This window comes from Perognathus longimembris, chromosome 15, assembly GCF_023159225.1.
Source record: "Perognathus longimembris pacificus isolate PPM17 chromosome 15, ASM2315922v1, whole genome shotgun sequence".
In the NCBI taxonomy this organism is placed as follows: Eukaryota; Metazoa; Chordata; class Mammalia; order Rodentia; family Heteromyidae; genus Perognathus; species Perognathus longimembris.
The window spans coordinates 21078558-21101313 of NC_063175.1; the positions used below are offsets into that span (position 1 = coordinate 21078558).

Below are 22756 nucleotides of genomic sequence, written 5' to 3' on the forward strand. Positions count from 1 at the left end.
ATATATCACTTTATGAGTACAATGTGTTTTGATCAGTGTCATTCTGTCATCATTCTCCTCATATGTCCCAACCAATATAGTTTTTAAAGTTCATAGTCTTTTTTTGTGTGTGTGCTGGTTCTGGGGTTTGAACTCAGGGCCTGGTGCTGTCCTTGAGCTTTCTGGCTCAAGGCCAGCACTCTACCACTTGAGCTTTCTGGGCCTCACAGACTTTAATTCCTGGGTTGGTTTCAAACCATGATCCTCAGATCTTAGCTAAGGTTACAGGCATGAGCCACTGGTACCCAGTTCTTAGTCTTTTTGATTCCCCATACAACACTATTGAAATTAGTACAGTTAGCTTCATTCTGATTAGTAAATTTTATTTTTCCCTTTATAATTGACTACTAAGATAGGGTATAAAGGAAATTTAACAGATTTTTTAGTAAATATTTATTGAACACATTAACATACTCATATCATTAGGAATTTTGAATTTTAAAATTAGAATGAAAATCTTTAAGGTATAGTTCAGTAATAAAGCACTTGCCTAATTTGCAAGAAACCCTGAATTTGATACACACACACACACACACACACACACACACACACACACACGAGAATGTGTATCAGTGTGAGACTGAGAGGGTTTACTGAGCCATTTGAACCAAGTCTAAGGGTAGCTTTCCCCCCTCCCTTCTTTCTTTCCTCTTTCCCTCCCTCATTCCTTCCCTCTCTCCCTCCCTTCCTTCCAGTAAGCATTTTTTTCATATTGGTACTCAGAACCTTGTACTCTCACCTCGCTGTTGGCCTTAAGGTTGGCACTATACTGTTGAGCTACGCATATACTTCCAGCTTTTTTTGCTGGTTAATTGGTAATAAGAATCCAAAGACTTTTCTGCCTAGGCTGGCTTTGGAACTCTGTTTTCAAATACCAGTGTTCTAAGAAGCTAGAATTGCAAGCATGAGGCACCAGCACTTGGCTTAATGTAGCACTTTTTCAAGTTAGCACCAAAGCATCTTTGAGAGTGTGAATAGGTTATAAGGGTGGGTTTCACTGTGAAAGGGACTTTGTGCACAGGATTTGCTAGGTAATCAAACAAAGACGACTCTGGTAGGGGGACATTGTAAGCAAAATTATGAAGATGGAAAATAACCTACCGTCTTTAGGATTAGCTTTCCATTAGTAAAATATATGGCTGAAATAATAAACTATTACTAGATAACAGGAGAAAAGGTTTATTTTAGCTCAAAGTTTTAGAGATTGATGATCATTTTGTCCCATTGCACTGGGCATGTGGTAACACATAATAAGAGAGTGTGGTGGAGCAAAACTGCTAACCTCATGATGGGCAGTAGAGAGGAACCAGGCTGGAGTCCCACTCTCTCTGTCAACAGTGTGTTCCTAGTGCCCTGAAGACCTCTCAGTGGGCCCCACCTTTGAAAAGTGCTAGACTGGGAACTAGTTAAGTGCCAAATGGATAAACACTTGAGGGTTATTCCAGATCCACACCATGGCATAAAGTTTATGTTCCTGGTGTGTAAATTGAGTCAGGCTTGAGACAAAAGACCCTCTAAGCTGGAATAAGGACTATGATACTGTTTTGTACGTTCTGGGCATTTTAGGTGGGGACATAATATAATTCTATTTGTACGGTAGTATGGCTATTAGGAGTTGGGGTTAAAGAGTGTGTAGAAAGGCTTAAAATGAAGAAAGGCCACTTTAGGGAGAGCAGTTGGTAACTCAGGAAGGGTTTATTAAGGCACTCACAATGTAAATGGAAAAGAATAGCTGGCTATTTAAGAATGTGAACTAGGATTTGATGATTGATTATCTATACACACATTAGCTTGGTTATTATATCTAATTTTTATTTAAACATTTTATATTTGGCTTTTTGGGTAGACAAGAATAATTACCTTAACACATATTTGAAATGTTTACAGTGATACTAGTAACAGGAAATGATAGGGATGAAAAAATTGTGGTATTTGAATATATGGTGGTTCATTGTAATAGTAATTAATTTAAAAATTACCATTTTTAATTTACTAATGTTTTTCAGTTTTTTCAGTGCTAGGATTGAAACCCAGGGTTTTGTGTTTTCTAGGCAAGTTCTGTACCCCACTGAACTACATCCCAGCCCAGCTTTTCACATTTTGATATATTGCAGAGTTTTAGACTTTAATGCATCTAGTGAGCTTGTCAGAGCTGAAATTTTACCAGAAAAAGTTAAGCAGGCTAGGAAAACTTTGCTCAAGCTACTAGGATGAAGGAGAGAAGCTAATACCAAGTTTGAACCCAGCTTCTCTGAGGCAAAGGGCAGAAGGGATTTTAAGGGCTGGGGTAAGCTAATAGAACACTACTAGATACTAGGGGTCGTTAATGGATGAACCCTTTGGCATACTGAGTTATTACTCACTTTGCAAATTGTTTTCTCTTTTTAGGCCATCTGCATTTACTAATTCAGTGTGCCCATAAGTTAGGCTCAGACTGAGAGGCAAATAAGGGTACTCTTTATTGAGGGCTTTGGGCTCAGGATCTCAGGATATTCCTGAGTTGCAAAACTGGCCATCAGGCTTCTATAAAAAGATTTACATATATCTCAAAAGGGCAGAGAAAAAATTTATAAGAACAGTTTTTTTTTTTTTTTTTTTGGCCAGTCCTGGGCCTTGGACTCAGGGCCTGAGCATCATCCCTGGCCTCTTCCCGCTCAAGGCTAGCACTCTGCCACCTGAGCCACAGCGCCCCTTCTGGCCGTTTTCCATATATGTGGTGCTGGGGAATCAAACCGAGAGCTTCATGTGTAGGAGGCAAGCACTCTTGCCACTAGGCCATATTCCCAGCCCCTATAAGAACAGTTTTTCCAAAGAAATTTTTCTAAGGAAAAAGGAAGGTAAAGGTCTAGGTAAGATGTAGCCTGTAAAACTTAGCTAGGGTGAGGTTAAGTCTGTTTTAGTCATAGTTCTGGAGTCAGTGTTTGAATAGTATAACTTCCTTATGTCTATGTTCCTATCTGTAAAATTAGGACAAAATTTTAGGAATTAAATGACATCCATGTGAGAACACATGGGAGAAAAAAATCATTTTTATTAGGAGTGTGGAGCAAAATAAAAGTAAGAAGGGCAGTCCATGGACAGGACTGATCTTATTTGTGGCCTTTCACAAAACTACACGTGCCACTGCATTCAGCTTATTGATTGATATGAGATCTTAACTAATTTTTGTGTATGTAGGTGACCTTGAGCCATACTCCTCCCAATCTCTGCCTACTAGCTGAGATTACACGTGTGAGCTGCAAAGCCCAGTCTTAAAGTATTTGTTTTTTTTTTTTAATTAGGATTGTAGACTTTTTGAGTTTCCTTACCTATAAAATGAGGCAACTACAACTCAGAGTTCTAGTAGTTACTTAAAGTCATATCTGTTTGTTAGGAGAACAAAATGCAGCAAAATGGTTTGAGCTTTGCACCTTCATTTTGGGTTTTCATTCTAGCTACGGACTTTTTACTGCTTGTAAGATTGTCTTGGCCAGTTAATTGAACTCTGTCATTTGTTTTCTTATTTATATAATGGGGAATAATACACCCAGGTCCTATACTTAATATTTCCACAGTGTTTCAGTTACTGTCTTATTCTTTTTTAAGTTATTGTCTTTTATTGTGAAGTTAAGATTAGGAACCGTTTAAAGGCAATTCACCAGCATTCTCTATCTTTAAAAAACTTTTCAAGTGATTTTGGATCTGTCTTAAAAGACAGCTTAGAAAAGGAAGGATGTGAAAGATCATTTTAGTGCTAGGAGTTATGCTCCAATGAGACAGGTAGGGTTTGAAGGTATAGTGTTGTTTTAAAGTGTGTTGTTTAAAAGTGTTATTTTCTTTGAAGCTGTTTTGAAAGTTTCCGCTGGTGGGGTGCTGACAAGTGGTGATAAAGAGAGATAAGGTTTTGAGTGGAAAAAAAAATTTTTTCTGATAAGGTTTTAAGTCGAACTTTTTTTTCTTGTTGGTCAAAAGGCTTGAACTCAGGGCCTGGCTGAGCCTGTGCTCAAGGCTCTACCATTTTGAGCCACCGCTGCACTTCCAGTTTTGGGGTGGTTAATTAGAGATAAGAATCTCACAGCTTTGCTTGGGCTGGCTTCAAACCTTGGTACTCATATCTCAGCCTTCTGAATAGCTAGGACTACAGGTGTGAGCAACCAGAGCCTGGCTTAAGGGTAACTTTTAAAGGAAGGAGGTAGACGATAAGGTATGATGGTTTCTTTAAACAATACTAGTTCTTTAAACCAATGCTAGTTCTAAAATTAGTGTCTTTCTTTAAAGAGTAGATACCACTGGACTTTAGTTTATTGCTGTTGTCATTATTTAACATAACCATGGTCATGACTTGGTTTTACCCATGATGCATTACTTTTTCTCAGTGATCTTTTGAGAAAAATTTAATTGTATGAGGTAGCCAGACATTTGGAAGCAGTATGAATCAATTAATATGTACTCAGCATTTTCTTTTTTCTTTGCAGTAATGAGGATTGAGAATATTTTATCAGAAATAAGGTATAAATACAAAATTTTAGTATTGTGTTTTAGGTCTTATAAATTAAGTCCCTGAAGGAGTTCACTCTATCCTTTTCATTTTTCTTTGTTGAAATAAGTAAATACTAAAAGTATATTCCAAATATGCATACCAAATACATGTTTAAAAAGTTTAGAAAAGTAAGCAGTGATTGAACATGAATATTGAAATTGTTTCCATTAATAGAAATGAAACATGGTTCATCTAGTACAAGTTAAGAAATTTTCTCATCGTATCTCTTCTGCTTATTTTAAGTAAGGTAAGGTTGTTGTGAAGCTAATTGGAATTTTTAGCATATAATGTATATAAAGCAGACATCAAGGTTGTAAGACCTATCTTTTTACAAATACTTTTAGAAAAGACATTGTTAGGTTTAAAAAATGTGTACATTTAAAAATTATCTGTTTTCTTTGAACTTGAGAAGATAATTTTTTGAAATAATCATTTCCCCCCCCTAAATTTTGTTTAGACAGAATATTGGTGAAAGCATTCTTTATCTGTGGGTGGAGAAAATAAGAGATATTCTGATACAGAAATCTCAGTTGACAGAACCACCAGGTAGGTGTGACAAATATTCTCAATGCTCTTTTAGCCTATAATAATTAAGTTTTCATGTATATTTTCTAGTTGAAACTTTATATGAAAATATATCCTGGTTTATGGTTTCTATATCATGAATATTTCTCATTTACTATGTGTACTTATGATAATTTCTTTCTATAAGGCTTAGCCTTTTTGGATTCATGCTATATTCTCATTGTAAAAGTTTTTTTTTTTTTTTTTTGGCCAGTCCTGGGGCTTAGACTCAGGGCCTGAGCACTGTCCCTGGCTTCCTTTTGCTCAAGGCTGGCACTCTGCCACTTGAGCCACAGCGCCACTTCTGGCCATTTTCTGTATATGTGGTGCTGGGGAATTGAACCCAGGGCCTCATGTATATGAGGCAAGCACTCTTGCCACTAGGCCATATCCCCAGCCCTCATTGTAAAAGTTTTTATGGTGAAAGAATTTTGGTCCCAAATCTGTTCTGTTTGACTATCTTTAAAATAATATGACCTTTGTAATATTCTTTTTTTTTTTTTTTTTTGCCAGTCCTGGGCCTTGGACTCAGGGTCTGAGTACTGTCCCTTGGCTTCTCTTTGCTCAAGGCTAGCACTCTGCCACTTGAGTCACAGCGCCACTTCTGGCCATTTTCTGTATATGTGATGCTGGGGAATCGAACCCAGGGCTTCAAGTATACGAGGCAAGTGCTCTTCTTGCCACTAGGCCATAACCTTTGTAATATTCTTCATTGATCACTAATGAAATTTTATTTACTTTTTGTGCTGGCCTGGGTCTTGAACTCAGGGCCTGGGCTATGTCCTTGAAATTTTGTGCTCTAGGTCACTGGCTCTACCACTTGAGCCACCGCTCTATTTCCAGCAGAGATAAGAATCTCACAAGTTTTCCTGCCCACGCTGACTTTGAACCCCTATTCTCATATCTCGCCCTCCTGATTAGCTAGAATTGCAAGCATGAGCTCCTGGCACCCAAATGAAATGATACTTTGTAAGTGAAATATAATTCATATGCCATAATTATTTACCCTTTAAAACTAGTGTACAACTCTGGTTTTTAGTATATTTTCAGTTGTTCAAACATCATCACTATCTACTTGCAGAACACTTGAAAACTAATATTTTTTTCTGTTATTAATCTCTCAATGATCTATTAAGCATCTAACAACAGTAAAATTTCTAATTCTTGCTATTACTTCACTTATTAGTCTTTGTTTCACTTAAAGTCTTTTTGGAGAGAAAACTACATCATTTAAATTTGATGTTCTTTGCAAATGGTGTTTTATTGTTACTGCTGGTAAAATTAGTTTTAATTTGGGGAAAAGAGGGTTAAGAAAGAGCCCAGTAGTTTACTTACTATTTTTTTATTTACAGAGAACTATTTAGGACCCCCTTCACAATATTTGTATATTTTTTAAGTTGATAATAATGTATTTTTCAGTGTATTTCACCATTTTATATATATATATATATATATAAGCAAACAATGTTATTCTGTTGAAATCTAAGAAATATGTAATGCAAAGATAAAGTATCTGTGTAATATCTGGAAGTACTTTCCTAATCTTTCTATGACCTATATTCTGAGTTTGCACTATTTCAAAGCATCTGTGAGAATACTAGTCTGGAAACTCTTAAAGCAAAATTAATTTTTGCCATCTTCCCTTTGTAGAGTTGGAATAGTTATAAAAATTCAAGACTGAAAAGTTTAGAGTCATTCAACTCTTAGGAAGTTTTAAAAGTTAACTTACAAACTGATATTATCCCTTTTCTCCCCCTAACCATAGATTGTCTAGCCACCTTTCAAATTCTGGAGTTATTGATTAGTAATGACAATAAAATTTTTAAGTGTTTAGAATTTTTTTTATTAAATATCTTTTGTTGGGGCTAGGGACTGTGGCTGAGTAGTAGAGTGTGGTAGTGTGCTTTCCTTGCATGCACCAAGGACCTGGATTTTATCCTGAGCTCTATTCAAAATAAAACCCAAAATATTTTCTTGACTTCACATTCACATGTATTAATAACTGAAGAACTGATAAGGGTGAGAATTATGATCAGGTATTTCACATGAGAATCATTGTCAGGACATCTACATGTCAAGTAATTTATTTTTAGCTTGTTAACTTTTGGTATAAATTCATGTTTTAGTCTTTGTATTGTTTAGAATAGAAATTTTGAATTCTTTTTTTTTTTTTTTTTTTTTGCTAGTCCTGGGGCTTGAACTCGGCCTGAGCACTGTCTCTGGCTTCTTTTTGTTAAAGGCTAGCACTCTGCCACTTGAGCCACAGCACCACTTCCAGCTTTTTCTGTATATGTGGTACTGAGGAATTGAATCCAGGGCTTCATGTATATGAGGCAAGCACTCTTGCCACTAGGCCATGTTCCCAGCCCAGAAATTTTGAATTCTGAAATGTTTGTACACAAAAATTTATAATTTTAAAAGTTGAATTAGTTTTAAACTTACAAAAAAGTTGCAAAATATGATGAAGAGCTCTTTCACACTCATGTTGATGACCTATTAACAGCTTATGTAACATGGTATAATTATCAAGAGTAATAACTAACAGTGTACAGTACTATCAAGTACACTAAGTAGCTTATTCAAATGTCACCATTTTTTTCAAATTCTCTTTCTGCTACTATAGGACTTTGGGTCCAGTATTCTACGTTGCCTTTAAAAATAATTTCTTATAATATGTAATTGGGACTTTGGTTTTTTAATGACTTTCCTTATCTTGACACTTTTAAAAATACTGATCACTTCATTGTAGAATTATACTTAGTTTCTATTTACCTATTTTTTTATGGAGTGAGAATACCACAAAAATATTTTATCCTTACAGTAATTTATATCAGGGAGTTCATGAAATCAGTATGTTTTATGAGGTGAGCACTTTACCACTAGGCCATATTCCCAGCCCCAATCAATATGTTTTATTATTGGTGATGTTTACCTTGCTGCTTTGGTTAAGGTCATCTCTGGCAGAAGTCTTCACTGTAATTGCTTGGAGATTTTTTTGTATATATGTATGTATGTATGTTTATTTTAAGGAACTGACTTGCACAATTATGGGTACTGGTAAGTGTAACATTTGTAAGGATAGGCCAGCAAGCTGAAGACCCAGCAAAGAGTTGATAAATGTGTTTTGGTCCAAAGGTAATCTTCTGGGAAAGGTCCTTCTGGGGAGTTCATTCTTACTCAATTAGGCCTCCAACTGATAGGCTTATTATGGAAGACAATCTGCTTTACTCAAAGTCAACTATTTTTAAAATTAATCTCATCCCAAAATAACTTTTACAGAAATGTCTAGTATACTGGTTAACTGAGTCAACTGATTTGCCAAGCTGACATGTAAAATTAACCACAATAGTACTAGCTTTCCCTTTGTATCTTATGGGAGATTCCTTTCTTATATTCTTTACTTATTTGCTGGAATTCTATTATGAGGAAGAGAAATTCTGGGTTGTTCTATTGAAAATGGTGTTTGGAAATCAAGACTCAACACTTTTTTCAAAGTGCAATTTTCTGTTGGCTTCACGGACCAATCATAATATCCCATATCCATGTAGGCCCAGATGTAAAGAAGAAAACTGAAGAGGAAGATATTCAGTGTGAAGATGATCTCATTTTAGCATGTCAGCCAGAAAATCCAGTTAAGGCATTGGATTTTGATATCACTGAAAATCAGCCAGGTATATTGTAACTAATTAGTTTCTTTTGAGAAGAGTGGCATGATGATATATAGTTATTATTTTGGGCGTGGTATAGAAATTTAATAAACTTTCAAATATTAGAAATAGTTATTAATTTGTAAACAGTTGAGATTTTTCCCCCCTGCCTGTTTGTTGTTTACTTATCCACCAATTCTAGCAGCATAGTGAAGAAAGTAATATTTACTTGTAAATTGATGCTAAGAAAGAGAAATTGATGCTAAGGAAGTCTATTAATGTTTTTAGTTTCCTGTTTTTCCATTTCTGTTTTGAAATTTCAAGTGATCTCCTGATTTCTCAGGTTTAAATTTTATAGTCTAGGCTGACAACATGGGTAAAATGGCATTGAAAGTATAGCTACTGAAATTAGAGCTAATAATAGTCCTTGAAGAACTTAATTTTTGAGTAGTATTCAATTTGAAAATAGATATGATAGTTAGCTTTCTATTTTTATAAGAAAATAGGTCCATTTTAGTATTTAATTTTTTAAGTTTTGTTTTGTTGCCAGTGCTGGGGCTTGGTCTCAGTGCCTGAGCACTGTCCCTGGCTTCTTTTTGCTCAAGGCTAGCACTCTACCTCTTGAGCCACAGTGCCACTTCTGGAATTTTCTGTTTATGTGGTGCTGAGGAATCAAACCCCTGGTTTCACGTATGCTAGGCAAGCAATCTATAGTTAAGCCACATTCCCAGCTCTCAGTGGGTACATTTCTTATCCAACTTGTTACCCCCTCCCTCGTTAACTTTTTTTTTTTTTTGCCAGTTCTGGGGCTTGAACTCAGGGCCTGAGCACTGTCCCTGGCTTCTTTTTGCTCAAGGTTAGCACTCTACCACTTGAGCCACAGAGCCACTTCTGGCTTTTTCTATATATGTGGTACTGAGGAATTGAACCCAGGGCTTCATGGATATGAGACAGGCACTTTACCACTAGGCCATATTCCCAGCCTAACTTTTTTTTTTTTTTTTTTTTGGCCAGTCCTGGGCCTTGGACTCAGGGCCTGAGCACTGTCCCTGGCTTCTTCCCGCTCAAGGCTAGCACTCTGCCACTTGAGCCACAGTGCCGCTTCTGGCCGTTTTCTGTATATGTGGTGCTGGGGAATCGAACCTAGGGCCTCGTGTATCCGAGGCAGGCACTCTTGCCACTAGGCTATATCCCCAGCCCCCTAACTTTTTTTTTGAAACAGAGTTTTAGTATATGGCCCAGGCTGGTTTCAAATTCTTTATCCTCTTGACTTAGTCTCCATGTACTAGTATTGCAGACATATGCTACGACCTTGGATTAATTTTCATATTTAAAAAATTTTAAGTGTTATTGTGAGTTTTACTGAGTCTTTCATGAAAATGTGATGTACTTAAGAAAGAAGATTTCATTCCATTTGAATGTGAGCATTTTCTTACACTATTTCATAGTAGTTTTCAAATAGTATTCTGAAAGCTTAAGGCTTTAAAAATATTTTGTTATTATAAAGATGATTTACAGAGAGGTTACAGTTACATAAGCTAGATAAAGAGTGCATTTCCTTTTGAACAATGTTGCCTCTTCCCTCACTTGGCCAGTTTTCCCTTTTTATCCCTCTCTACAAGTTGTATGCATCTTTTCAACATAGTATCCAGTGAGTACCATTGCTACATTTGTTCACTCTTTGTTTTTCCATTTCTGTGCCTCCCCTTAGACTTTCAAAGTCATGTAAGCAAATGAACAGAACAAAAAGAAAGGAAAACAAAAACAGCAAAAAAGGAAAAACATCTTGTGTGTTAATAGCACCCTGCAGCTAGTGAAAGGAGATAAAGAGGAGCTAGAGGAGAGGATCTAGGCTCTTACTAGTGCCTTACCCTAAATAGTTCTTTTAATCATTTATACATTTGTGGCTTCAGCATAAGGCTTCTTTTAGGAAACAGGATTCATTATTTTCAGAAGTGTATGAAAATCAGTTTCAATAAATTTTATCAATTGACCTATGTATACTGGAATTTGCTTATTAGTATAGTGGTCAAAATCAACTCAGGAAATGAGTGATAGATGAGAGAAGGTACAAGATCTTACATCAACAGTCATCTTAGATAAGTTTTCATCCTAAATAAGGTAACATTCACCAGGATACTGAAGTTTCTCACTAGTGATTTTTTTCCCCCCAGTCCTGGGGCTTGGACTCAGGGCCTGCGCATTGTCCCTGGCTTTGTTTTGCTCAAGGCTAGCACTCTGCCATCTTGAGCCACAGTGCCACTTCTGGCTTTTTCTATATATGTGGTGCTCAGGAATCGAACCTAGGGCTTTATGTATATGAGGTGAGCACTCTTGCCACTAGGCCACATTCCCAGCCCCCTAATTAGTGATTCTTAAACCTCTTAAAGAGGCAGAATAACTGGAAATCATGCTTTAAAATGGAATATCAGATATGATTGATGTGTTTAGTTCTATCCTATGGTGCATAAACAGTTTCTTTAGAAGAAAACATTAGGTTGGGGATGTACTCTGTGGAAGAGTGCTTTCCTAACAATTATAGTACTCTGGATTTGATTCCCAGCACTCCTCCCCCTCTATTCCCTGGTCCCCTGACATTATAGTATAGCTATGCAGTATAAAGTCATAGGTTTCCCCACCCAGAATGAAATGGAAGAAATGAATTATGGTATATTAGCAGCCATCAGTCTTTGGTCTTAGGACCCACTTACACTTAGAAATAAGGTATTGTATCAGCTTAAATTATTATATCAGTCCAGGTTTGAGTGCCGAGTCTCTCTTTTCCCCTGAGAAATGCTGGTAGATGAAAATCATTTCTAAATCTTTTCTTTTTATCTTAACATGAAACACATGTAAAAGCATTTTACTTTAAATTTAATTTTGCTAGGCAACTACTCATGCATATTTTCATTTAGATTTGTCATATAATTTATATTTATTTCTCTGTTCCCTTCCCTGTTGTCAGTTTTTTAATACCTGAATGTCTATTTTAAAATAAATTAATTCTTTAAATTTATAGAAATAGAAGAGTTACCTCCAATTGATCATGGAGTTCCTATTACAGACCGAAGAAGTACCTTTCAGGCACACTTGGCTCCAGTAGTTTGTACTAAACAGGTATGTCTGGTTCACTTTAGTGATGTTTAATCAAAACAATATAAGTAAATGACTTTGCAACAAACCTTCATTTTTTTACTCTTACACTTAATTTTCACATAAGGTAAAAATTATTTGCTCATTTTTTCTGTTCTCAAATTAACTGTGAATCATGGAAGACTTGTTTTTTCTTACTTTCACAATTTTATTTATGCAAGGCCCTGAGAGCAAATCCTAGTACCACCAGAAAAAAAAATGTATCCAATCCATGATTGGGACTAAATTTAAAGAACTTTTTTTTTTTTTTTTTACCAGTCCTGGGGCTTGAACTCAGGGCCTGGGCACTGTCCCTGAGCTTTTCTTTTGTTCAAGGCTAGCACTGTACCACTTGAACCACAGCACCACTTTTAGCTTTTTCTGTATATAGGGCACTAAGGAATTGAACCCAGGGCTTCATGCATGCTAGGCAAGCACTCTGCCACTAGTCCACATTCCCGTGATGCTATTATGGAAAATTATGATACTAGCTAGTTGAAAAGGATTGTTCTTAAGTTCTATGAAACTAAACAAGACCATAGCAGAAGCATGTGCTAACTTGGGCCTACCTGAATTCCTTTCCTTTCTGTTTCCTACCAAAAGATATAAACTGGAAACTGTTTCATTAAAGTTCTAGGTCACTGATTTTCTCATTCAGGCTCTTTTCAATAGAATCCTAGTCTTCTTTCCCATTTCTAAGATCTAGCCTAGGTTAAACTCTATGTTGTACAAAGTAGTTCTAATTTTCTGCATAAAGCTAAATAATTTAAAATTCTTATTTACTACTCTTTTAAAAAATGAATCTCTTTCCTTTAGCCTCTGCCACTACTCTCTAAACACTTCCCTGCTGGCTCCTTCCCCCATTTACAGTGTTGCACATCAAAATTAGGAAATCTAGACAAGTGCTCTACCACTGAGCTGTTACATCCCAAGTCCTCTGTACTCTTTTAAAGCCCTGGCTTTTAGGAGTGCAGTTCTTTGAAATAAGATTTTTATTCTTTTCTAGCCTCTGGAGAAGAAGCTGTTTTCAAAATAGACTTATAGTCAGGATCACAACTTATGGAGCAGCTTTCTGATCTTTTCTTTCTGGAATCCCATTTTATCCTTCATCTAAGCTCATAATCTTGCCAGGGTCTTCTTAGGCATTCTATCTATTCAATCTATTCATCCTTCATCCTTTTTCTATTTTCAGTTAAAGTCATATAGATTATATGAGAGTATTTTCTCTATATAAGAAACAAATTCAGACATATTTATATCCTAAAAAACTATTGATAATTAATGTTTAGGTTAGATCTTTTGCCAGGTGTAGTTGCTCAAGGCTGGACATAAAATAAAACCATACTGAGGATATAACCAACATAAAAAGGGGCTATAGGTGTGGCTCAAGTGGTAGAGTGTCTGCTTACAAGGGTAAGACTCCTAAATTGAAACCTCAATTCCACCACCAGACACACACACACACACACACACACACACACACACACACACACACACACACATATACAACAACCAAAAACCAAGTTTGTCATTTTTATACCAGTGGAGAGTACTCAGTTTCTGCCCCTAAAATGAGAAGGAGACTGGAAATAAGCCTTTTCAGAGCCAGAAAGTTTCTTGTGTGTGTGAGCTACTCCTGGGGCTTGAACTCAGATCTTGTTCTTGTTTGGCTTTTTTTTTTTTTTTTTTAAACTCAAGTCTGCTACTCTTACCACTTGAGCACTTGAGTCATACTTCCTTTTCCAGTGATGGTTTTTTTTTTTTTTTTGGCTAGTCCTGGGCCTTGGACTCAGGGCCTAAGCACTGTCCCTGGCTTCTTTTTGCTCAAGGCTAACACTCTGCCACTTGAGCCACAGTGCCACTTCTGGCCATTTTCTATATATGTGGTGCTGGGGAATCGAACCCAGGGCCTCATGTATATGAGGCAAGCACTCTTTGCCACTAGGCCATATTCCCAGCCCAGTGATGGGGTTTTGGAGATTGAAGTCTCACAGACTTTTCTCCTTGGCTGATGTTGAACCCAGTGTTCAGATCTCACCCTTCTATCTAGCTAGGATTACAGGAGCCACCGACACCTGGCTAAATTTTTCTTGTAATTCAACACTTTTAACAATGTCCTCTAAAATATTATTTCAAGCATTCATTTGCAGACCAAATAAAAAGCAAATATTATTTATATTATTGCTGTTTTAAAGGTGAAAATGGTTCTTGCCAAATTGTATGAGAATAAGAAGGTAGCCAGTGCCACTCACAACATCTATGCCTATAGGTAAGTGATTATCACTATTTTTGGAATATGCAGTTTATAAGTGCTTTATAAGGGATTGAGAAATTATCCATGATTAGGAAATTTGCTAATTTGTAAATAAAATTGTAATAAAATAGGTGTGTATAACATTTGGAAACTAAAATAGAAAAGTAATTGGAAAGAAAATAAAGCATCTTCTATTAAATATAACTAATTTTTAATGTATTTTCTGTTTATTTTTCTCAATGCTTTACTCTTGTGTCCTAAGTTTTTACAATTTAACGAGTGTTTTCCCATAGCCACCTGATAAATATTGTTTTAGTGGTTACATATCTATTTGAGGTTCCATTCCAAACTTATTTAAGCATTTCCTTTTTCTTGTATGTGCCAGTCCTAAGGCTTGAACTCAGCCTGAGTGCTGTCATTGAGCCTTTCTGCTCAGGTCTAGCACTCTAGCACTCTACCATTTGAGCCATCTGGCTTTTTGGTGAATAATTGGAGATAAGACTCTTACGGACTTTTGTGCCTGAGCTGCTTTGAACTATAATCTTTAAATCTCGGCCTCCCTCCTGAGTAGCTAGGGTTCATGCTTATGTTTTTTTGTTTGTTTTTGCCAGTCCTGGGGCTTGGACTCAGGGCCTAAGCACTGTCCCTGGCTTCTTTTTGCTCAAGGCTAGCACTCTATCACTTGAGCCACTGTACCACTTTTCTATATATGTGGCTTTTTCTATATATGTGGTGCCAAGGGCTTCATGTATACGAGACAAGCACTCTACCACTAGGCCATATTCCCAGCCCAGGTTCATGCTTATGATTCCAGCCACTTGTGAAGTTGAGGCAAGAGAATTGTGAGTTCTAAGCCAGCCCATGTAAAGTAAGAAAGACTCCATGAAAAGAAAAAAACACAGCTGGTTCACGCCTTGTAATGCTCACTTCTTAGGAAGCTGAGACTGAGAACTGAGATAAGAAGTCAGCCAAGGGAGATACATCTGTGAGACTCTTAACTTTAATTAATCAACAAAAAAAAGTGAAAGTGTGGCTCAAGAATACTGTGAGCAAAAAAGCTGAGCCAGAACATAAGGTCCTGAGTTCAACCTCCAATACTGGCACTAAAACTAGACAAACAAATGGAGGGACAAAGGGTAAACAAAGGCCGAATTTTTCCAAAGGTGTTTTGGTTTTTTTCCAGTGAAGCTTAATTTATATGTGCTGTGCATGTTACCACATGCCTGTAATCCCACCTACTCTAAAAGTAGCGATTAGAAGGATTGCTATTCAAGACAAATCTAGGCAAGAAGTTAGTGATCACATCTCACAAGAAACAAGCTGATCAACTTGTAGTCCTAGATACCTTTGTCACTGATAGGAGGATTCTAGGCTGACCCTGAAGAATAGCTAAGGCAAAAAAGGCGTGGGAGCATGGCTCAAGTGATAGAATGCCTGACAAGGATGAGGCCCTGAGTCCAAACTAATTACTGCCAAAAAATAGAAACAAAACCAAAACAAAGAACATTTAAGAATTAAAAATACTTCTTTTCTTATACCTATTTAGTGTTGAGTACTAAGATTTTTATACAAATCTTTGATGATTGTAAATGAAAATACAAAAGACAATTTTTTTTCTCTCAAATTTTTATTATCAAACTGACGTACAGAGAGGTTACAGTATCATACGTTGGGCATTGGATACATTTCTTGTACTGTTTGTTGCCTTGTCCCTCATGCCCCCCTCCCTCCCCCCCTTTCCCTCCCCCCCCCCCCCGTGTTCAGTTCACTTACACCAAACAGTTTTGCAAGTATTGCTTTTGTAGTTATTTCTCTTTTTTTTACCCTGTGAAAAGACAATTTTTTTAAACACATAAAATAATAAGATTTAAGGACCTTATTGAGGCCTAAAATGAAACAATACAGGTGCAAGGATTTGGTGCAAATTAAAATTCATTTCAGGCTATTTACTAAATCTAGACTATGTTAAGTTCAAATTCACAAAAGTCTGTCACTTTGTTTTTTGTTTTTTTTTGCCAGTCCTGGGCCTTGAACTCAGGGCCTGAGCACTGTCCCTGGCTTCTTTTTGCTCAAGGCTAGCACTCTGCCACTTGAGCCACAGCGCCACTTCTGGCCGTTTTCTATATATGTGGTGCTGGGGAATTGAACCCAGAGCTTCCCGTATACGAGTCAAGTGCTCTTACCACTAGGCCATATTCCCAGCCCAAGTCTGTTACTTTGTATAGGAGAGTTTTTAGTAAGTTAACCTCTCTTCAACCACCAAATAAACCAAAAGAACTATTTGTAGTTCTCTTCTGACCATTGTTGCTGAAGCTGGTCATCAATGTGAAAATGAGGGATTAGGCTAAGCTGTCAGTGATGAAATGTGCAGTAAAAATACTAATAGTTATCTCTCTTTGATGCCACATGTTTACTGAGTGATTACTTTGTGTCAGCAATTTAAATAATCAGTTTAATTCTGATTATTTCAGCAGTCCTGCCTTGTAAAAAGATAAAGTTTTCAAAAACATCCAATTATTAAATGACAGATCTGATTTGATAATTCAATTTTATTTATCTCTTCATTTTATTCCTGATTGGCTATTTCACTTAAAAAATCTAATATATGGATCTTGTATATGATGTTAACCTTAAATTAACAAAAAGAAAAGGTCAACAATGTGCCAATTATTCTATTTCAGGTCCCCAAGCTTTGAGTTTTAAAAAAGTTTTCTGAGTGTTTTATTGTCTTTCTTGTTTTCTTCCATACTAATAAATTGCTTTTTATATCTGTTTGTCAGCATGACTTCAAGCAGCAACTTCTCCCCCCCCCCCCCATCTTCCTTAGTAATTGATGCTTGGCAGTGGAGAGACTGAGCTTGTCAGAATTATGTATCAGATAAGACTAAACACAAAATGTAGGCCCAAGGGGTCCTATTGGGAGTAAAGCCAAGGAACTTTATTTGGTATATAGACTTTCAGTCATATGTTTTGAATGCTTAGGGTCCTTTTAAGCTTACACCTTGATACTGGGCTGTGTTTCCTGCTTTGAACTTAACCGGGTGCTCTTCAGGCCACAGGTACACAGCGCCATTGGATGCTACATCATTATCTTCCTGGCATGTAAGGAAAGGGTTAGTGAAATTTTCATGGGCTCATACTTTTTCTTAATTTAACAATACTGACTGACAGTCAAATTTTCTGCATTTGTTCCATTAAATTATTTTATTAGGTCATAATTATAAATCTGATCGAAACCAATCCCTGGCCCTATTTGCCTTAAATTTATTGTATTAACCCTCATTTAATAGTACTAACATATTTTCCTTTAACTAAGTCAACTGTGAGTAATTATAGTGTCCTCAGTAAATATGAGTTACTATTTATAGAGTAGAAAAATGATAGTGGGTGGATGGATAGGCTGTAATACAATTAATGTAATTGACTTAAGCATGTAGATGAGTATAGCGCTTTAGGCTTACTTAAAACGTTTATAGTTTTTTATGGCCTTAGTTGGGAGGATATCTTTACCACAGATGCCAGTTACATGTGATGTCATTGTTGGGGCCTAACAAACTCACTCTAGGGGGTAATGTAAGTGGTGCCACACATGGATTGCTTTTTATCTCTAGGACTTAATTTGCCAAGCTTGTTCTACTACAAGAGTTCCTTACATTATTTCGAATTTAAATGGATAAAAATCCCAGTATTTCTAATACTGATAAACACTTAGGGAGATACATCTTTTTTTTTTTTTTTTTTGGCCAGTCCTGGGGCTTGGACTCAGGGCCTGAGCACTGTCCCTGGCTTCTTCTTGCTCAAGGCTAGCACTCTGCCGCTTGAGCCACAGCGCCCCTTCCGGCCATTTTCTGTATATGTGGTGCTGGGGAATCGAACCCAGGGCCTCATGTATACGAGGTAAGCACTTTTGCCACTAGGCCATATCCCCAGCCCCGAGATACATCTTTTTATAAAAGATAAGTCTTTTAATTAATGGAGGAAATAAAGAAATGCTTGATGGCTGGAATAAAATGAGAGGGAAGGCGTGAAACATGTTGTCCTTCCTTTTCATGTGCTTCTGCCCATATGCACTTTTCAGACAGGACTATGCCATGTATTTCATTTATATCATTTCATAGTACCTATTTTTTTAAATAGCGTTTCAATAAGTATATTCTCAATAGATATTTTTCAGTGACTTCTCTTTATTACCTCATAGCTTTAAGATTCCTTCTTCCATTACAGCATCATTTCTGGCATAAAGCTTATTCCTAGCTTTCCCAGGTATAAAAAATGGTAAAAAGAACTGGTTAGTATATCATCCATGAAATATATCTTATGTAGAGTTTAGAAGGATTTTTAAAAAAAATTTTGTGCTGATTTGGGAAACAACTGCAGTAAGTATTGAGGGGTGACTTTCACTGTACTATTTTGAAGTTTCAAAGTATAACCCCTATTAAACTCATTTCTAGAATATACTGTGAAGATAAGCAGACATTTTTGCAGGACTGTGAGGATGATGGGGAAACAGCGGCTGGTGGACGTCTTCTGCATCTCATGGAGGTAGGTGTAAGTTAAAATTGAAATCTTATTCTATATGAGCCATAAAATTTCTCAACGAAACAGAGCTCCATTTAGGAATTAGCAAGTTACATGATACAATAAGGTGCATTTGGTTTAATTAATAGTAAAAATTTTAAGGTTGTGTGAAATTTAACCACTGGATATAAACAGAAAGCAAATCATTAGTAATAAGTTCTGTGTTTTAAAGACATTGAATATTGTCTTCTGCTTTGGGTCAACTTCTCTTTAGTTTTTGACAATTTACTCTTTTTTTTTCTTCTGTCTTTGTGGAAGTTCTTTTAGTTGAATATGAGAATTTCTGGGAAGGTCCAGAATCAATTCTTTCTCCTTACTCTTATTCCCTTTCTTCCCTTTGCTTCCCCTCCCTTTGTCTCCTTATCTTCCACCCTTCCTGCCTTATCTTCCCATCCTCTCTCCTCGCTCTCCTTCTTCCTTTCTTGTTCATCTCATTGTCTTTATGTTACCAGACATTCCTTGATTGTCTTCCAAAATTGTTGAATTTTTAATTTTTTTAGCAACCATGTATTCTTTTTTTGCTGAGTATGTAGTTTTTAAGAATCATTATTTTTCATAGAGTTTTGTTCCGGGTTAATTGATATATCTTTTCTAAAATTCCTCTGCACATATTAATTAGGATTTCTTTATTCAGATGTCCTCACCATTAAACTTTTCCTGGTCCATTTTAGTTTATTTATCTTGTCCTTTCTCTTTCATGCTGCTGGATTTTCTTCATCTGTCTGGTGATCATTGATTATCCATTAATTTTAAGAATGGATTATTTTTTTCCTAAGGTAGTTACTATATTATATGTGGAGCTTTGTTTTCTAAACTGGGCCTTTCCCTTGACTAGGAACTCTAGGTGTGGGTCAGGCCCATACACTGTTGAGTTTCACTTTAAGGGCAGCATTTAATAACTGTCAAACTAATGAAGATCCTACTGGTAGGCTCCAGTGACTATTGTACAGCTCCTGTTCTTTCCAGATTTTGTTGTTGTTGTTTAGTGCAGTGATAAAAACTCCCTACACTGAGCTATTGTGGTAGAAGTCCCCAAACACTACCTGCATGTTCTCTTCACTCTGCCAGATAGCCCCAAAGTTTGGAGTTTGAGGATACTAGAATATAGAGTTGGTTTTTCCAAATGGCTTTCTATTCTAACATTTCACCCCTGAATTACTAGTAAGTTACTCAAGGAATTACTCATCTGGTATTGCCATTAAAGTCAGTGGGAAATTTTATGTGCAATTTTTAATGTGGGCTATTTAATTCTTCTTTAAAACTTGTGTTTGTACATGTCTAGCTGTATGTCTAATCGTGCTTCTAAATATAACAGATTTTGAATGTGAAAAATGTCATGGTGGTAGTATCACGCTGGTATGGAGGAATTCTGCTAGGACCAGATCGTTTTAAACATATCAACAACTGTGCCAGAAATATACTAGTGGAGAAGAACTATACAAGTTCACCTGTAAGTGGCTATTGATCTAAAGAGTTTCTTATCACTGTCTGTGAAAGTAGGGAGTGAGGCCCTGGTCAGAACAATGAGACTGGATAGTCGTGTGGCCTTGGGCAGATCACTTTATCTCTTGAACCTCTACTTCATAGATTCATAGATTTCATATTAACACAACTCATTCTCTCTCTTGCCCCTCAAACTGAGGCCCAGCAAAATTGTAGCTCATGTCACACTAGACTAGATGTCATTTGTGTGTGTGTGTGTATGTATGTGTGTGTGTGTGTGTGAGTGTGCCAAAACTGAGGCTTGAACTCAGAGCCTCTGCATTGTCCCTGAGATTTTTTGCTTAAGGCTAGTTCTACCACTGAGACTCATCTCTACTTCCAGCTTTTTGGTGGTTAATTGGAGAGCAGAATCTCTTGGATTTATCTGACTAAGCTAGCTTTGAACCATGGATTAGATGGGGTTTTTTGTTGTAGTTATTTTTTGTGGGAGGTGTTTTTATTGGTTTGTTTGTGTGTCCTGGGTCTTGAACTTAGGGCCTGGGTGTGTTCCCAAGCTTTTGTACTCAAGGCTAGCACTCTACCTCTTGAGTCACATATCTGTTTCCAGCTTTTTTGGTAATTAATTGGACAGAAGAGTCTCATGGACTTTCCTTCCCAGGCTAGCTTTGAACTGTGATCCTCAGATCTCAGCCTTCTGAGTAGCTAGGATTACAGGTATGAGCCATGAGTGCCCAGCTAACAACTAGATGTTTTCTAAGCATCTGTAAAATCCTTAAAATTTCTGTTAATGTGAAGGCATCCCTTTTTCCTTTGGCTTGTTGATAGTTTTCTTTTTGTATAATTTGAGTTTATTTTTGCTGAATGTTCACATCTACTTAAACTTTACTACTTTACCTAAGAAACTAAAAATATATTAAATATTGAGATTATTGAACTATAAAACACTACAATATTTTTTCTTAATTATCCTTGATTGCCTTACTGTGGTAGACTATAAGTGAAAGTGACCTGTATGACACAAAGATGATACTTATGAAAGTAATTATACCCTCACCAGTTTGTAGAGACTATGATTCCATCTGTTTGTAATGGAGAGATGTGACATTTGATTTTTCTTTTTCAGGAAGAATCATCTAAGGGTTTGGGCAAGAACAAAAAAGTAAAAAAAGACAAGAAGCGGAGTGAACATTAATACTTGAAACTATATGAAAGGGTAATTTTCCTATAATGACAAACATCTTCTATAGTCATCAGGAATATATGATCCTGACTGCTCAAGTCAGCCAATTCATCATGGACACCAGCATTATCTTTTCTTCTTTAGTATATCATCTGCCAAAAATAGAGAACTTAGACTATATTCATGTGTGTTTTTGGCTTTTTGAGAAGAACTAATTTGTGCTTAATCATTAACCTATCAAATTTTAGGAAAGTGACAGTTGCCCAGGCCAGTGCCTGAATTACTGCTTCACTTAAGTACATGTCAAGTGCCTTTGTTAGGTGGGGAAGAAATGTCTCCAAAGGACTATAAATGCCTGGTTTCTTGTCATTGAGGTTCTTGTACTGTTAAATGAATATTGCCTTTTCTGCTCATTATGGCTTATTGACATAGAAGGTCACTGAAGTTTGATGTTGGAGAATTTCTTCCTGTGATTTCAGTTCAAAATGTGCCATTTTTCATTTTAGAGTCTTTGTCATTGAGTAATAAGAGAAAATCCAGAAGTATCTATCCACAGTTATGTGCTGAGGTGGTAATTTATCAAACATTTGTTAGCTTAAGTGTTACGCCTCAATTTCTGTCAGAAATTGGTGATAGTGAAATTTCAAAAAGTGATTTTGTGGTCTTTACTTTTTGTTGTTTAATTCTTGTAATGCAAAACAAAGAATATGGAATGTCAGTAGGCTCCTTCCACCTCTGAACTGTGCTCATGTCATATTCTGGTCTAACAACCTGGTTGTATCTTTCTTCTGGTCTTCATTAAGGTACTTAAACAATGCTAGGAGCTATACTGTGGCTCATGGGGCATTTATAGACTGGATGACAAAACTGTACTAGTCTGAGGCAAAAACTGTAATAAATTTGGTACTTATTTCTCTGTGCTCCTTTTTAAATACATGGTTTTTGTGGAGAGAAGGAAGAGCAGATATTTTGATTGGAAACAACTCCTCTAATTCTTAGCAAATTTATTTCACCTGCAAGTTGCCTGTAGGCTTTCAAACAACATTGTTTCCTTTCAGATAGGCTGTCAGACAATTAGAAGTGATCAACTGACCATAGATTTGTGTAGGAGCTCTTTCCTAAGGAAGAGAACAGACATTAGGAGGCAGCTTTGGAGAGGCGTTAGAGCAACAAAGCTTAGACACATTTTTTTTGCACTAGAGCAACAAAGTTTAGGGACATTTTTTTTTTCTCCTCTTTCCAGTGCTTCACCTTTAAAAGAGCCAACACCTTTATTTGGCATTTTGAACAAAAATCTCGTAAACAGCTCTATACTAGTCTGGGTTCTGAGTCATAAAATTTTCAACATTATTTACTGTAGTGTATTATCAAGTCATAAGATAATGTATGCAAGTGCTTAC

General features: G+C 36.5%; 1 protein-coding gene across 3 annotated transcripts in view; it reads left to right on the plus strand.

Moving 5' to 3' along the window:
- Impact (impact RWD domain protein) overlaps positions 1-22530 on the plus strand; it is a 29252-nt gene extending 6722 nt beyond the window's left edge. For 2 of the 3 annotated variants that reach the window (XM_048363322.1, XM_048363323.1), the window contains 7 exons: positions 5016-5104; positions 8671-8793; positions 11789-11886; positions 14097-14170; positions 18607-18697; positions 20049-20183; positions 21300-22530. In XM_048363322.1, the coding sequence (XP_048219279.1) occupies positions 5016-5104; positions 8671-8793; positions 11789-11886; positions 14097-14170; positions 18607-18697; positions 20049-20183; positions 21300-21368 (679 nt within the window). In that variant the 3' untranslated portion in view covers positions 21369-22530. The remainder of the gene's footprint in view (positions 1-5015; positions 5105-8670; positions 8794-11788; positions 11887-14096; positions 14171-18606; positions 18698-20048; positions 20184-21299) is intronic. The other variant, XM_048363324.1, reaches the window with a different exon arrangement.
- The last annotated feature ends 226 nt before the right edge of the window (positions 22531-22756 follow it).